At 47.6% G+C, this 16,349-nt stretch overlaps 1 protein-coding gene across 4 annotated transcripts; it reads right to left on the minus strand.

Annotated features, from left to right (window-relative positions):
* Positions 1-4,357: 4,357 nt before the first annotated feature.
* On the minus strand, positions 4,358-15,435 carry Prss55 (serine protease 55). Of its 4 annotated transcripts, XM_021181956.1 has the most exons (6): positions 15,245-15,409; positions 11,340-11,532; positions 9,017-9,264; positions 6,910-7,052; positions 5,672-5,728; positions 4,358-4,407 (listed from the first exon to the last, which is right to left on the minus strand). In XM_021181956.1, the coding sequence occupies exons 1-6, from the start codon at positions 15,345-15,347 to the stop codon at positions 4,366-4,368; spliced, it is 786 nt and encodes a 261-aa protein (XP_021037615.1). In that variant the 5' UTR covers positions 15,348-15,409; the 3' UTR covers positions 4,358-4,365. The 4 variants fall into 4 exon arrangements, with proteins under 4 accessions (XP_021037615.1, XP_021037612.1, XP_021037613.1 ...); XM_021181953.2 differs by lacking the exon at positions 4,358-4,407 and having other exon boundaries at positions 5,351-5,728; positions 15,342-15,435; XM_021181954.2 differs by lacking the exon at positions 4,358-4,407 and having other exon boundaries at positions 5,351-5,728; positions 15,296-15,409.
* Between the last annotated feature and the right edge of the window lie 914 nt (positions 15,436-16,349).

A 16,349-nucleotide genomic window follows, 5' to 3' on the forward strand; every position in this document is an offset into this window, starting at 1 on the left:
GACTGCCACCTAGTGGTGGTGAGCAGGGCAGCCAGACCGTGTACCCGAGGATCAAGGATCCTTGATTGGCATCTCGGAGGCAGCCTTGTCTTCTCTACTCCATCCTGGCGTTACAGTCATTCTGACCCTAGAGGTTCCTCTCAAAGACATGTGCCATTGAGGCTCTGGGATGCCTGGAGTTAACTGAGACACTCCATCTCACTGTCAGAAGGTTGGGGCCAGGCTACCCTGACCTGTCTTACAGGGAAGCTGCAACCCACTAACTTGCTAGCTTTCTTTTCTTTACTGATCTGGGACACAGTTCTCTTCTCTTCTTTCTTTCTTCCTTCCTTCCTTCCTTTCTTTCTTTCTTTCTTTCTTTCTTTCTTTCTTTCTTTCTTTCTTTCTGTTGTTATTTGTTTGTTATTTTTTTAAGACAAGGTTTCTCTGTGTAGCCCTGGCTGTCCAGGAACTCACTTTGTAAACCTCGAACTCAGAAATCCGCCTGCCTCTGCCTCCCTAGTGCTGGGATTAAAGGCGTGCGCCACCACCGCCCGGCTGGGACACATTTCAAATGTGTACAGGCTTGAGGTCAAGGGCATTGAGGTCGACTCAGAAGTGAAAAAGCTGGATGCTGGGCCTGGTCCCATCCATCCAGGACCTCTGGGAGCCGCATCCCTCCGATAGCAGAGACCTCTTGCTTTAAGAGTGCCGCTAACAGTTCACAGTGCAGCTAGTTGAACAGGTCAGAGCCGGTTTGTGGAACTGAGCTGAAGTTACTGCCAGACTCCAAGTGGCCAGGCACAGCGTAGGACTACTATCTCTTTGCTCACTTCAGGTGCGCTGGAATTTAGAGGCCTGTTAAATTCTCATTGGGAGGAACTAAGTTCGGGCTAGTCCCCTGCAAGGACAGTCAGTCTTGAACCACTCTGCCATCTTGTGGTCACATTGGGGAATGACAGCTCTACCAGGCCAGGCTCATCTCAGCAGCTTATAAACTGCATCTGTACATAGTCTGCCCTTGACTTCCTCCAGGCTCCTCTCTATTTGTGAGGTCTAAGAACCACTACCAAGGAGCTGCCCTCCTCAGGCCCGGCCCTTTCCCCCTATGCCTGCACTGTTTCTACCTGTCACAGGCAGTGACATTTTTGTGCTGTTATCTGTCTTCCCCAGTAGCATGGAGGGCACACATCCTGCTCCCTGCTTCATCCAGGTGACTAAAGCAGACTGGCATGAGTCAGCAAATGTTTGATGATTGAGTCAAGACGATTACATACACTTTCTGTAGACACCCACTGTTTGGTGTATCTAAAGGTAGCTTTATGTAATCTCGTAGGCAGTTTTTCTGTGCAAAACTCTATTTCTGCCTTACAGGAAGAAGCTCAACAAATAAACATTTCATGGCACATATTACAGGGATACTACCATTAATATTCAAAACCATACATATCTATACATATCTATACCTATATCTATATATCTACACCTATACTTATATCTATATACATACATATACATACATAGATGCATGCATGCATGCATTCATACTGGTCACACTTGATTTTCTCTGCCATTGTATGGCAGGTTCAAAGCTGGGCTTGTGCATTCTATTTTGGGACCACTAGAGGACTCAGTAAAATAAGAGACTAGTTTAAGACCATCTCCTGAGTAGATATTCTGGGATTTTTGTCCCTTGCTTTCTCTGATTGGTACCTGAGAGGTCAGGAGACCATAATACAAGACATGTTCTGGGGGTGTGGACAAGGCCGTGTGGGCAGAGGGAATTGGGTAAAAAGGGTAAACTGAGGCAATGATCTAGAGACTCATCAGTTCTCAACATCATCCTCTTGCTGCCTTAGTCTGCTTGGGTGACTGGGGAGAGGGTCATTGTTGGCTTACATGATTCTGCTAGGCTCCTCCCAGGGACCTAGCAACAGCTTATGTCATTACCTGCTGCCATTATTACTGTTAGGTGTGGGCAGTGTATAAAAGGACTGCTCACCACCCTAGTTCTCTCTCTATTCCCATGGGTTCCGGGCCAGACTCCCTCTCTCTCTCTCTCTCTCTCTCTCTCTCTCTCTCTCTCTCTCTCTCTCTCTCTCTCTCCCTCTCTCTCTCTCTCTCTCTCTCTCTCTCTCTCTCTCTCTCTCTCTCTCTCTCTCCCTCTCTTTCCCTCTCTCTCCCTCTCTCTCTCTCTCTCTCCCTCTCTCTCCTTCTCTCTCCCTCTCTCTCCCTCTCTCCCTCTCTTCCCCTCTCTCCCTTTCTGTCCTTCTCTGTCCCTCTGTCTCTGCTTCTCTGGCTGCATGCCTCTGCTCCCATATGACTCTACCACTTCTCCAGGCCCTCACTCCCCTCTCTTCCCCTAATAAACCCCCTTTATAAAACCAGGTCTGTTGCATTGTGTGATTTCTCAGGGGGCACCTTGGCATGGGCCCACCAGGTACCTGTCCCCTCCCCCCACCATATTATATTTCATAACAAGCATAGTGAATCCTAAACTCTCAAATTGGGCCTTCAACTGAAAATTCACTTCTGGAAGTCTGAGCTTTCACAGTCCTCTGTCTGTCCCTGTCGCCTGTGTCCAGCTTTCCTCCTTAAGGACATGAGCCACCCTGGGCTCAGTCTCTGTCATCAACTCATTGAGCTGTAGTAACCCCCTGTGTTAGTATAGAATATGCGACATAAAGCAACTTAGCGGGGTTTATTCTGGCTCACAGTTTAAGGGTACAGTCATCCTGGCAGGCCTGGTGGCAGGAGGCAGCTGGTCGCATGGCATCCACAGTGGGAAAACAGATAATGATGAACACTGATGGTCAGCTCACAGCCTTCTTAGTAGACAGGACTCCAGCCCTTGGCATCATGCCACCCACAGTCAGGGTAGCATGCTTCCCACTTCAAGTAACCTAATGTAAAAACCTCCTCACTGACATGTTCAGAGATCTGTCTCCTAGCGTCTATTAGCCCTGTTGGTTGACAAGCACTAGTAACCCTTATAGCCCCATCTCCAAACACAGTCACCTTGTGAGGTACTGGGGAGATGGTAGGACTTTATCAGAAGACCATCGGGAGATGATTGGTTTACTCCACCCCTGTCAAAAGCCAGCTTCAACATCACAGGGTAAACTGAGGCAGGCAGCAAAAGGGGTATGACATCGGCAATTGGTGCCAAACGATGCTGATTTTGGGCAATTTGGCTCTTTCTTACTCTTCTGGTGCCAGAAGCCAGTGGCTTCTGCCAATTTAACTTCTGCTGAGAGCAGTTGGGGGGGGGGATTAAAAAGGCTTAGTGAATTGGATTCTTTTCTCTTTGGCTCAAGGGGCCTTTCCTGGACAGGCAAGAAGTTTGGGGTTTGTTGACTTTTTATGAACCAGAGGGAAAACAAAGGAAGTTGGGCACACACATACACACACTGACCGGGCCTGACCACCTGTTTCATCAGTTTCACAAGCGCACATGCATATTATATACATACACATATACCTACGTACATATGTACATATGTATATGCATACATATAGACAGACAGACAGACATGTATGCATTTGATGGATGGAGCAGAGCCCCAACAGCCCATTTATTTTTTTCTCTCAGCCCATTTTTTACCTTCTTAGACAAAATTTCTTTATAAAATTTCCTCACAGATGAAATGTTACACACAAGAGAGTTAAGGATGTCAATAGTAAGTTCACAGCAGTGTTTCATTCAGTAAGCTCATTATAAGTTCACAGCAACAGTTTCACACAGTCTTGCTTTATCATCGTGCACATCCGTGGTTTCATCCTTGGACCTGACCTAGAGTAATTGTTTTTCATTGATCACAAATCTGTCCCAAGCCTATTTCTCTTCTTAGTGTAATTTATGAAGGCTCATTGTGTTCCTTATAATGCAGCCTTTGCTTACTATTCTATGAGTAGGCACATCCTAGTCTTGATTCTAACTTTATTATATATATATATATATATCAAAACAACTAAAACCATCTCCTTAAATTTTCTTCCTAAGATTATTTGAATCAAATTTGGAATGCTATAAAGTCATTAATTCATCTTAATATTAATTTATGAAAGTTTATCTTCATGTTGATCTGCAGGAAATCTGCCCAATAGGGTGGGCAGATGCCCAGGACTCATTAGGGTATGCAATAATGGCAGGAAAGTCATATCAGCAGGGAGAAGCAATCCTGGGATGAAGTCTCTCAGGCTGTGCCTCTCCAGAGTGCATGCATCTCAGCCATGTAAAACAGGGCCATCTCCAGGAAATTCACTTGCCATAGTCTTTTCTGGTTTCTGTCACACTCCAATCTTTTCTTTTTCCATTTGCCTGTTCAGTCTTCAGAGAATCTGAGATCTGCCAGTCCAGAATAGAAAAGGACTATGTTCCCGGGGTCAGTGGTCATGAGGATAGAAAACCCAAGATGGTCTGGATTCCTTTGTAGGCAGAGAAACACACAGGTACAAAGGTCCATACGGTATAGTGTTCTTTCCATGGGTGAACTAGCAAAATCCTAAATTGAGAACTGTCTATGACTAGGATGGCCACCAGCATATCTGTACTAAGTGCCAAGAGGATCTTTTCTTCTCAGAGGGCTGACTGAAGCCTGTGAGTTGGGACAGTTCTGTGGCTCTTAGGTGCTTCAGTTTGTCTCCACTCATTTTAGAGTGAGTCTCTCTCTAACCCCGGACTTCGGTCTCTTTTTAACCAGTTGGATTAGGCTATTAAAGCCAACAGTACAATATAAAATGATGGTGTGATCCCCAGCTCCAGTGTCACCTAAGCCCTGTGAACTTGGCCAAGTCACTTTTTGTCTTTGTGACTTATTTTCCCATTTCATAATTAAACAGACCAGGTGACTTCAATTCTAGAGCCATTTCTTTAGTTCATTTTTTTTTAAGTCTATGTGTTTGTGCCCAAGTGTTGGTATGTGTACCACAAGTGTGTAAGAGTACAAAGGGGTGAGATGAGGACATCTGCTCCCATGGAACTGGGGTTACAGGTGGCTATGAGCAGCCTTGTGGGCACTGGACTTGGGTCTTCTGCAAGAGCAGCAGGCACCCTTAACTACTGAAGCCTCTCTCCTGCCTCCAAGGGTGATGGGTAGGAAGGGACTTCAAATAGGACGAATGAACGGTCTCACAGTTACTATCCACACAAATCACCAGCTAGGTAAGGCCCCTCCCACAAGGAATCAGCTTGAACTGGCAGGTGGCTGAGAGTGACAACAGAGTTCAGCCGAGCGAGCTGTTAACAGTAAGTCCCACCAGGCTGTATCAGCATTCAGCCCCTGAACCAGAGCTTCAGCCTATCTTTGGGGTTCTCTTCTGTCTGTCCACACCTCCAGGTCCTCAATGTTTATTCAGATTTGTAGTGAGCCCCAAAGCACACTGTAACTTGGGGTTAGAGTGGATCAGAGACTGCATTGTTTTATTTCCAGTTGGACAAGGCTCTAAGCAGTGCAAAGGACAGCAGACAGGGCAGGAGCCAGCTTTGGGGGCAGTTCAGGGCTGGGGATTTGGAGAACTGTTGGTTCTGTCTGTTTTTCTTCTTGTCAGAGGAGCTCTGACTTCTAAAATCCAGGGGCTTCCCCTCTGTCTGGGCTATTTTCTCAATCCACGGGATATACTTTGCCAATACAGTATATATCCCTGGGAAGCCTTTTCGTCCACAGCTCTTGCCCCAACTGATGATACCCACCTGGTACCACCTACTGCCAGGATCTGTGGTGCAGACAAGCGGTCCCCCACTGTCACCCTGTGGACAGAGAACACAGCTCAATATTAAGTCCATTTTAATTGCCCATAGAGGCTGGGCACAGCTCATTCAATGAGGACGTATCCATTGACTTACGAGGATACTCAGAAAAATCTTGGTATCACTGACCAAGGAGACTGCCCCATCCTGGACCCATGGGGAAGTGTGCGGCTAACAGGTAGCTTGTGGAGTAATAGGTACAAGGCACAAGGCCAGCAGTGTGCAGGATCAAAGAGAGAGTGCAGAAGACAGGCAGAAGGAAAATTGAACCAGGGGTATGAGGATTTTGGGGTTTTTGTTTGTTTGTTTGTTTGTTTTGGGTTTTTTTTTAAACCAAGCTCTGGAAAAAGCAGAGAAGAAAAATATAGGAGTGTTGAAGAGAGGACTCAGCCAGGATCCGACTTAAACTCCCAGAATCTACATTTAAAAGTCTAGGTCTGGTGGCCCAGTGCCAGAGAGGCTGAGACAGGTGGAAGACAAGGTGGAATCCTGGTGACTTAGTGTTCCTGAAGACCTGAGATCTTTTGTAGGCATGCTGCAGGCTGGCTGGGGCGGGGGGTGGGGGTGGGCAGTGCAAGGGCTACTGTATATATGGGCTTCACACAAGACTTGGAATCCCTTCAGAATCCCGTGACTCAAGACTGGCATGTCCTTCAGACTCTTCGTCTCTCTGTGTCTGTCTGTCTCTCTATCTCTCTCTGTCTCTGTCTGTCTCTCTCTCATGTGTGTGTGTGTGTGTGTGTGTGTATGTGTGTGTGTGTGTGTGTGCAAGCGTGTGCGCACCCATATGAATGCTCACAAGTGTATGTGTGGGTTCTAATGCATACAGAGGCAAGCGAACAACTTCAGTTCTAAAGCCTCAGTCATTGTGTCTGCTATTGATCTTTTGGTTTTGGTTTCAGTTTGCTTGCTTGCTTTTGTTTTGCTTTGAGACAGTGTCTCTCATTAGCCTGAATTTGCCCAGTAGGTTGGCTGGTCCTAGAGCCCTGGCTTTTTTTTTTTTTAAACATGCATTTGGGAGACCAGTCCTAGGTCCTCAGTGAAGCTCAGGCAAGTGCTTTACTGACTGACCCCTTCCTGGCGCCAGCACTTTAGAATCTTAATCTATTCCCGGGGGGGGGGGAGGGGCAGAGGAGATATTCTTGCAAGGGAAACACATAGGGGCTACTGCCCCTCATTACCTGGCAAGCATCGTAGCTCTCATTACCATATAAGGCACACAGCATGTTTGTGGTGAGACTGGGAAACATCCGTAAGCATTCCTCCCACTCTATGATACGCATGGGCACCTTCATCAGATCCATTGACATAGATTCCTTGTCAGCTGGTACAGAGAGAAAGCACATTAGACAAGCTACCAGGTGGGCAGTCTCTATGCAGATAACGAAGCATGATGGTGGCCTGGAGACTGCTTCAGACCCTCCTTCAAAGCCCCAAACCACTCTCCTTCGTATTCCCCACAGACTCGGTTTTCCACAGCCTTCAGACAGCCCGCGCCTGAGCCGTCAATCATCACATAAGCCTTTCTGATTAACCCCGCCTCCCTCAAGTGCTCCTCTTATTCAGAGCCTGTCTTCTTCCAGGCTGACTTCATCAAGCTCCAGGATTTGACTTCCCCGGGAGCACATGGGTGAGGATTTCCCAGATCCTCCCATTACTATTGTTTATTACATGAGCACAGCCCTCCACACCTAGCCCCATCCCTGCTACAGGGCCACAGAAAACCCATTTGTAGCATAGTAAAAGACAAACAAACAAACAAAACACACACACACACACACACAATTTGGTTTTCCAGCATTGATAGATTGGCTGTATTGTCTTTTTAAAAAGATTTAAACTTAAAAACAAAAAATTATATGTATGTGTATATATCTGTGTGTGCACAAGCACACCAGAGTCAGTGCCCACAGAGGCCAGAAGAGGGCAGCAGATCCCCTGGGGCTGGAGATACAGGCAGTTGTGAACCTCTCAACACAGGATCTGTGAACTGAACTCAGACTCTCTGCAAGAGCAGATGCAGTGTACCCACTGACCCATTCATTTCTCCAGCTCCTGGCTGGTTCTTTAGAAGGTGCCTTGTTTGCATCTGAAATGTCTCTCAAAGCAAATCCACATTTTGAACATTTGTTTCTCAGTGGATGGGGCTAATTTTGGAGGCTGTGGAACTTTTAGGGGCTGGGGCTCAGCTTGTATAAGTAGGTCTCTAGGAGCAGGCCTTTGAAGGTGACTCTTAGTTCCTGGTTCTGTCCTGTTATCTGCTTTCTGTCCTACTGTAGTGTGGGCAGTCTCTGCCCTATGCTTGTTACCCCTGGGCTCAGAGCCCTGCCTTCCCCAATACAGTGGATTAAGATCCCTGAAACCAAGAGCCCAAACAAACCGTTCTTGCCGTACGTTTCTGGAAGATATCTCTGTCTTATATAAAAGTAATTAGTGTAAGAGGGATGACAGGAACCAATGCCTTGGCCTCCATTAGCAAGATTCTCAATTCTGATCACAGAAATGAGTAATTATTTCTCTTACAGAGTGCTTTAACCTTGTAGGTCACTCTCCACTTCCTTTGCCATTTCTAAGTTCTGTCTGGAGCCAGCAGCCGTCCTCTCCCTGTCTCCTTCCACTAAAATGCTGAGAGAAGCCAAATCCAGCCTCAGCTCATACGAGGCGTCTTCATGGGCCTAAGGCTTGCTTTAGTTTTAGGCTGCAGTCCCTATCTCTCTCCTACCAACTGCTTTGCTTGCAAGGGTGTCATTGAGGATGGGGGTGTCTTTGGGGGACAGAGGTATCTTTGGGGACACTGCAGTGGGGATTTACTCCCATATTCTGCTCCACATGTTTTCTATTTTGACCAAGTAATGGTCTAACATGTAGTAAGTGATAACATACACTTCTAAAAGTAGTTGAGTAACAGTACCTTCAGAAGCCCAGGGCTGGGCATTATGAAAGCCTGTAGGGACCAGGTAGGAGACATTACTGGGTGAGAACTAAGGATAGAACAGAGGGGCCTTTGGACAACTCTGGTGGTTGAAATTCCATTAACACACACAAACAACCCACTCTGTGCTGGTTGACCACACTCAGGGATTCGTTCAGAGCTGGCATCTCAGGTACAGCATCTCTCTGGCACCCAGGAGAGACTGAACCGAGGCTCCCAAGATCCCAGTGTGTGGAGATTTCCCCCACAGAAAGCCATTCCATCGCTCTCACTCTGTCTTGCCCTTCCTCATTGCTCCCCCAGATCCCGTAGCTCTTGCCCCACCAGTTTCCACGAGGCCCTGTACAATCACATACTTGAGTTGGTTATGCCCCATCCTGCCACCCAGCATTCGTGCCAGCTGGAAGGGGCGGGCCAGAGAGGAAGGCAGATGGGCACCGTCAGCTCATTGAACGTCAAGGGCTTGGCTAGCAGCAACAAGGCAATGTCATTGTCCATGTTCAGCCGTTTAAAGCCTTTGTGCCGGATTATGGTGGTGACCTGTAGTTCCAGGGGTGAAGTAGTTAAGTCATTGGTTCCCACTCTGACTTGGAGATCTGTCGGGCTGGTGGCACAGAAGCAGATGGAGGGAAGAAGAGAAAATGAAGCCAATGAAACTGCAAACTCTACAGCTAAGGTCCTTCTGGAAGCCTTTAAGACTCACCCCACTGGGGCAGTTTCTCAGGTTTAAAGCTTTGAAGAATGCAGAAAGAGCATGCTATCTACTTGTCTCGTTGTGAGCAAATATTTGGCTCAAAACTGTGTGAGGAGAAGCTTTTCTGGGCTCAGTTTAAGGTGTAGTAATATCTCATGTAGAAGGCACGGGACAGGAGGGTGAGCCTACCTGTCCTTATCTGTATGAAATGTGAGTGGATGGAGACTGTGACCAGAAGTGGACTGACTCACCCTATCTATCACCTAGTCTATCACCCAAAGACCTACTTCTTCCATTTAGGTCCAACCTCTGAACCTTCCACAACCTCCCAACACAGCACTACAACCCGGGGACCAACAGCCTCAAACACACGAACCTGTGGTTAACATGTCACATTCAGTCTCTAAGAAGTAAACACAGAATGGACCTGTGACCTTAGGCTTTCCGGGGCTGAATGGAACACTAGTGTCAAACAGACTGAGAATCAGAGTTCTATTCTGGGCTCTCTGAAGAGCACTCCTGTTCTGGCTGGTTTTATGCAAACTTGACACAAGCTAAAGTCATCTGAGAGGCGGGAACCTCAACTAAGAAAATGCTTCCATATGGCTGTAGGCAAGGCTGTAGGGCAGTTTCTTAATTAGGGATGGATGGGGGAGGGCTGAACCCATTGTGGGTGGTGGTCCTGTGTTATATTAAGAAAAACAAAAACAAAACCACCACCACCACCAACAACAACAACAAAAAAAACAGGCTGAGCAAGCCATGAGGAGCAAGCCGTAAGCAGTACTTCTCCATGGCGTCTGCATCAGCTCCTGCTGCCAGATTTCAGCTGTTTGAGTTCCTGTCTTGTCTTCCTTCAGTGATGGAATGATGGACTTCCAAATGTAAGCCGAATTAGCCCTCCTCCCCTCCGAGTTGCTTTTGGTTGTGCTGTTTCAACACACCCATGGCAACTTTAAGCAAACACTCCCAAAGGACCCCTTGGCAGATCAAACCAGCTGTCAGAGAGGCCAGGTGGTGTTACACACACCAGCAGCCACTGTTGGTGTCCTTAGATCTACCAACCATTTAAAAATGAGGACCAGAGTTTCATCTGGAGCTTCCACTGGCCACATAGAACTTCTAGGAAAAAAAGCATCAGTTAGGAAAGATGGCCATGAGTTTCTGAATTATCTTAATCAGGTCCCAAGTCTCCTGCAAGAGCAGGGGCTACAGCAGTCTTGGTTTTGCCAGAATGAATCCCTTCCCCTAATGTTGAGTCTGTGGATAGAACCCGTGACATTAAACATATTGAACAAACACCCTACCATTGAGCCATATTCCACCAATTTTTATATTTTATTTTATTATTATGAGACAAGGTCCCAGTTGCCCAAGCTGGCCTCACATGTGTATTCCTTTTGCATCAGGTTCTGAGTAACTGGGCTTGCAGGCAATGCCTCCCTTTCCTGCAGTTTTCTGAGCGTTATGAAGGAGGTGAAGCTGAAAGCCAGATTTTCTTTCTTGCTTTTGTCTATTGGACATGGACTTGGGCAAGCCATAGACATTCATCAGACCTAGCTTTCCCTATCTACAAAGGAATTTCTTTTACCTCCTTCCAAAGGTCACTGTAGAGGCAAACGAATTAGTATATAAGAAAAGTTCTAAGAAAGACCTTGACATATGGATAATTGTCAGCCAATGCTAGGTGCCCAGTGATGGCTTAGGACAAAGAAATCTCCATAAGCTAATAAGAAGGAGGGTGACAAACAGCCAAGGGAGCCAGATGTGAAGAAATAGAATTTCCTCCTAGGCACACTTCAATGTCTTAGGAGACAGAAAGACAAAGCCTCTGGCTCTGCCAGTTGCATCTGAGTCTCCGGAAAGGATGAGTGGAGGGGAGCCATTCCTGTCTGTCTAGGGGGCAACTGCACCAGGGTCCCTCTCACAGCCTGGTATAGCTGAGTACTGCCACCCGTTGGAGAACCTGGGCCCTCAATACTTACGAAAGCTCCTGAGAATAGAAGCAGTGTGCCACGGTGAGGATCCACCACTCACTGAGAATGGAGCCGCCGCAGAAATGGTGGTCACTTTCCTGAATGCTCACCTGCCATGGAAACTCACCCAGCTCAGCCTCCTGCCCTTCTATGATCCTGGAGTATTGAATTCTGCTATCATACAGGGGTCTCACTCCACACTCTGCAGAAACAGAAAACCGCAGGGGAAAAATCAGACTACCAATCAACCTCTGGGAGATCACGCTGGGTCTAGCTCAGGACACGTCCTTGGGGATGCTCTGAGGCCAAGGCTTGCTTCCCTGTTGTGATAGGAAAGAGCCCATGGCTCTAGGTGGGAGGTGAAGGTGTTGGCTCTGTTTTCATCCTGCTTGGGATCATATGCTTGAGACCATGGGCAGAGCATGACCACCAGGGTACACACCAGGTCTGGTAACTGTGTCATAGGACTGGCAAATATCTCCCCTTACAAAGCAACAGAGATTTGGGGGACAGAATTAATCTGCTGACCACCGAATAGCTGGTGGCTGGCATGGCTTCTTGTCATCCTAAAAGCCCGGGAGAAAATAGAGGCAGGGCTGGGGAGATGGCTCGGTTGGCAAAGCTCTCACCATGCGAGCACATGGACCTGAGTTTGGAGCTCCCAGAATCCATGTGAACAAAAAACCAGGTGTGGTAGTGTGGTTATAATATCAAGCTTGGGAAGCAATGACAGGTATATCCCTGCAGGTTCACACACACACACACACACACACACACACACACACACACACGAGGAGAGAGAGAAATAAAAAGCTCAGAGGCAGAGGTGAGTCCATTCAAAGCAGAGAGATGCAACAGTGCTGACTCCCAGGAAGTAAGCAAGCCACTCAATGCCAGAGAAGGGACACTGGCAGTTCTCCTCCAGTGTGCACACAGGACATGGCCTTCCTGTCCACTCTTGCCTTCATCCTCGGATCACCAGGCCGCACTTCTACCCTACAGACCAGTGAGAAAAAAACGTTGTGACTTAAACCACTTCGGCTGTGCAGATGTTACTGAAGCCCTGGATAACAAAGAGGTGCACAAGACCCCTGGAGGCCATGGAAAGTGCCAGAACCCACTAGAAGCCTTTATTATTGCTGACTGGTCCATGTGGAATGGTTATGTCACTGGGCATCTGGGGACAAAGACTGCAGCTGCTGATCTGTGATGGAAAGTTGAGATTTAGCAATATATGTCACAAACCTTAAACTGTCATAACAAATATTTTCTTCGGCGCTTTTGGCCTTGAAACTTTTTTGGTCACTAGACACACTCACAGTGCTCACCTTGGGTCTGGCACTGTTTCAGGAGCAGTAGAAACCTGAACTCATCTTAATTTCCATGATCACACTGAAGCAATGCTACCCCAGACACAGGCCATACGGCCTGACCAGACCCCCTGCTCCTCAGTACTCTGGACTAACTGTTTGCGCTCTCTCTCTCTCTCTCTCTCTCTCTCTCTCTCTCTCTCTCTCTCTCTCTCTCTCTCTCTCTCTCTCTCTCTCTCTTCCTCTCTCTCTTCTTCTCTCTCTTCCTCTCTCCTCTCTTCTCTCTCTTCCTCTCTTCCTCTCTTCCTCTCTCCTCTCTCCTCTCTCCTCTCTTCCTCTCTTCCTCTCTCCTCTCTCTTCCTCTCTCCTCTCTTCCTCTCTTCCTCTNCTCTCCTTCTCTCTCTCTCTCTCCTTCTCTCTCTCTTCCTCTCTCTCTCTTCCTCTCTCTCTTCTTCTCTCTCTTCCTCTCTCTCCCCCTCTCTCTTCCCTCCTCTCTCTTTCTCTCTCTCTCTCTCTCTCTCTCTCTGTCTCTCTCTCTCTGTCTCTCTCTCTCTGTCTCTCTCTCTTCCCCCCTCTCTTCCCCCCTCTCTCTCAGTTCTCCCTATGAATCACTTCTTCAAGTCAAGCCTCCTCCAACCTGGCTCCAGCCCTGGCCATTCTTCATTGTCTATGCAGGTGTCTCTATTGCTTTCAGGTGATATCGGCTGGTTTCAGAGTGCTTCTGTCTGCTGCTGACCCCAGAATGCCAGTTCCAGGTGGAGAAAACACCATGCTTGTCTTGGTGATACTGTGTCCTATGGATGGGACTGTGCCTGTTCCAGAGAGGAACTCAACAATCTGGAGACTCAATTGGCTGGCTGACAGATTCTATACAGGACCATCTTAAAGGGGAAAATCTGTCTATTGGAAGATGTACCCAGCAATGGGATTCTTAACAGCAGCAGACAGAAGAAACACTGATGTTAGGGAAGCTGTGCTCTGAACTGTTTCTTAGCCATGAAAATGAGGCCCATGGGGAGTTTCCAAGGATGTGGGGGAGGTTCTCATGACAGGAGCTTGAGTAAAAAGATCAGGATAAAAATCAGATTTGAACTTGGGAGGCAGGGGCAGGCGAATCTCTGTTCGAGGTCAGCCTGGACAGACAAGTTTACACAGAAAAAACCGGTCTCAAAAACAAACAAACAAACAAACAAACAAACAAACAAAATTAGATTTGAGGGGTCAGAGAGATGGCTCAGTGGGTAAAGTCTAACCCTAACCCTGCCAGCCCTGACCATCTGAATCCTATTCCAGGGGAACTAAATGGTATGAGGGGGCAGCTGACTCCCACAAGCTGCTCTCTGATCTCCACATGTGTGCTGTGAGGCACACACACACACACACACTTACTCAACACACACTAAATTAAAATATAATAACTAAAAAATCATATTTGAGACTTGTATGATTTATCTTGTTAAAAATATATATGTACAAGCATGGGAGCAAATATATCATGATAATGACAGAGACAGGCTTGACTGGCTGGGCTCCATTTTGATGCAGCTGCAGAACTTGCTGGGGGTACAGGTTCTGGGCAGACATCAGAGGCTGAATTCTGACCTGTGGTTGCCTTATCCAATGACTGGAGGGAACACAACCTTCCCTTGCTTATCTCCTGTCCTTTCACCCCTCAAATGGGCATAAAGCACTCCACCCCTTGAGGCTAGCACATGGATCAAATGTGATGAGGTGCCCCCAAAGTGTTTTGCACAGAGCAAAATTCGCAAGTCCCAGTTGCTTCAGGATTTCTCAGATCCACTTTGCACCAAAGTCCTCGTAGGACCGGCAGACAAATCCCACTGTCCACATTCTTAATCCCAAGAACATCCCACAATGCCAGTGTGGCAGCAGATAGACCGCAAAGCCGGGGGACAATGACAGCGGCTCCACTGTGAGGAGTCACTTGAGCAACTTGGAGCCTCTTCCCATTGGACTCTAGAGGGACCAGTTCTGCCAATGGTGTCACCAAGCCCTACTCTATGGAGTGGCCCTAGGACACACTGAAGGCTGGAGAGACAGGCTGGCCCTGCTCAGAGGCAGCGTGGAGAAGGCACAAGAAGGAAATCGGTGTGTTGCTCAGATTGGTACAAGTTGGGACATGCTATGTCCTTAGGGAGAGCTTTGGGCTGATTTCCCCTGAAGCTGTAAGCTAAGGCTGGATTGTGTAAGAGGAGGATGGGGGCCAGGCAGCAGAGTGGACTCACACCACTCTGTGAGTTCTGATCGTGGATGTGATATGACCAACAGCTCCAAGCTCCTAGCACTTAGACTTCTACCCAGACTGTTCAAACTGTGAACCAGAATAAATCCCTTTTTCCTTAAGTCACTTTTGTCAGAGCACTTCATCAAGAAAACAGAAAAAATATTAAGTCACTTGGCTGGTTCCTGGCTTAAGATCTGGGTATTTCCCTTTTCATTGCTCTTGATAAGGTAGAACTCCAAGATTAGACAGGTCACCCGTAAGAGGGGTGTAAGTCATCTCTACTCTTGGAGGTGATCTCCTGGTGGCTGTTAGCTAACTCATGGGTCATAGCCACTGTCTCCTTTGTCCTTAATGCTCACCACATATTGATAGGATGAAGGGAGGCGAGGAGAGCAGGTATCCTGACTGACCTGCCCGGGTCAGCAGCTCTGGCCAGAGGGAGAGGAGTCCACGTACCAACATTTGCTTCCAGGGTGTGGGCAACAAGTAGCAGGATGGAGGGCAGGATCATGGCTCTGGCTGTGCTGTGTGTTGGAGGCCAGGCTGACAGAATAGTGTCAACTGGCAGCTCAGACTCCCTAAGCTGGCCAGGCTGCCGATGTCATAATGGCTGTGTTGAGAACTCATATAAAGTCATGAAGGCTCCTCTTGAGTCCCTTTCTTTCTGTGGTGGCTCACTCAGGACTTCGTCCATTTCTCCTTGGAATTTCTGGTACAGCTGGCCTGACCTTCATCCTGATCACCCATCCCTCTGTGGACTCTTGGCTTTTGGTCCCCTTTGTAACTAATTCTTAAGTTTCATGAGCTTCCCTTTGGAGGGAGCCTATCACATTGGGGCATACCCATGGAAGTCAGGTGAGGCTTGCAAATTAATTGACTGCCAGACTAGATGAGCATTGCGGAGACAGGAATTCTTGTAGAAAAAGTAGCTCTCAGATTTTCAGCCCCTCTGGCATGCAGATAGCCACAGTTGAACTACCTAGCCCGCATTATGGAAGTCAGTCTAAATCCCATTTTTGATACGTATGTAGTCATTCTATTAGTTATGTTCCCCAGAAGAGCCCTGACATACATATCACCTATGACCACCACAGCTCTTCATGTCCCAGTGGGTGGAAAAGCAGATGCTAGGAGCAGAGCCACGAGACCCAGCCATGCAGACCGAGCTCACACAGTTCCATACAGTCTGGCCTCAATAGAGCACAGCTTCTTGTCATGACCCCCCCCTACAGGGGTCACATAGCTGAATGTGGGGGTTGTGGGAACTTGAGCAACAGAGGACTGAAGTAAGAGTAGTGACCTGAGGTATTTCTGGCAGAGCTCATTGTGTGCTCTTTGGTGACTTGGTCGTGTCTGTGGTTTTGAACATGCCACATGTATGCTCTGCATTGTGTGTGCTATGTTTCACATTGTCAACACGGTTTCAAACTCAGATCCAAGACTACTGCATGTGTGTTCACTGTG

The sequence above is a fragment of the Mus caroli genome, chromosome 14 (genome assembly GCF_900094665.2).
Source record: "Mus caroli chromosome 14, CAROLI_EIJ_v1.1, whole genome shotgun sequence".
In the NCBI taxonomy this organism is placed as follows: Eukaryota; Metazoa; Chordata; class Mammalia; order Rodentia; family Muridae; genus Mus; species Mus caroli.

Excerpts from the sequence above, each read along its gene's own strand:
- Prss55 (XM_021181952.2), bottom strand. The coding sequence starts at position 15,347 with ATGTTGGTACGTGGACTCCTCTCCCTCTGGCCAGAGCTGCTGACCCGG. Across the intron at positions 7,053-9,016 it reads ATGGGGCATAACCAACTCAA|CTGACAAGGAATCTATGTCA; the intron begins GTATGTGATTGT and ends TCTCTGTACCAG. Across the intron at positions 5,729-6,909 it reads AGAGCTACGATGCTTGCCAG|GGTGACAGTGGGGGACCGCT; the intron begins GTAATGAGGGGC and ends CTCTGTCCACAG.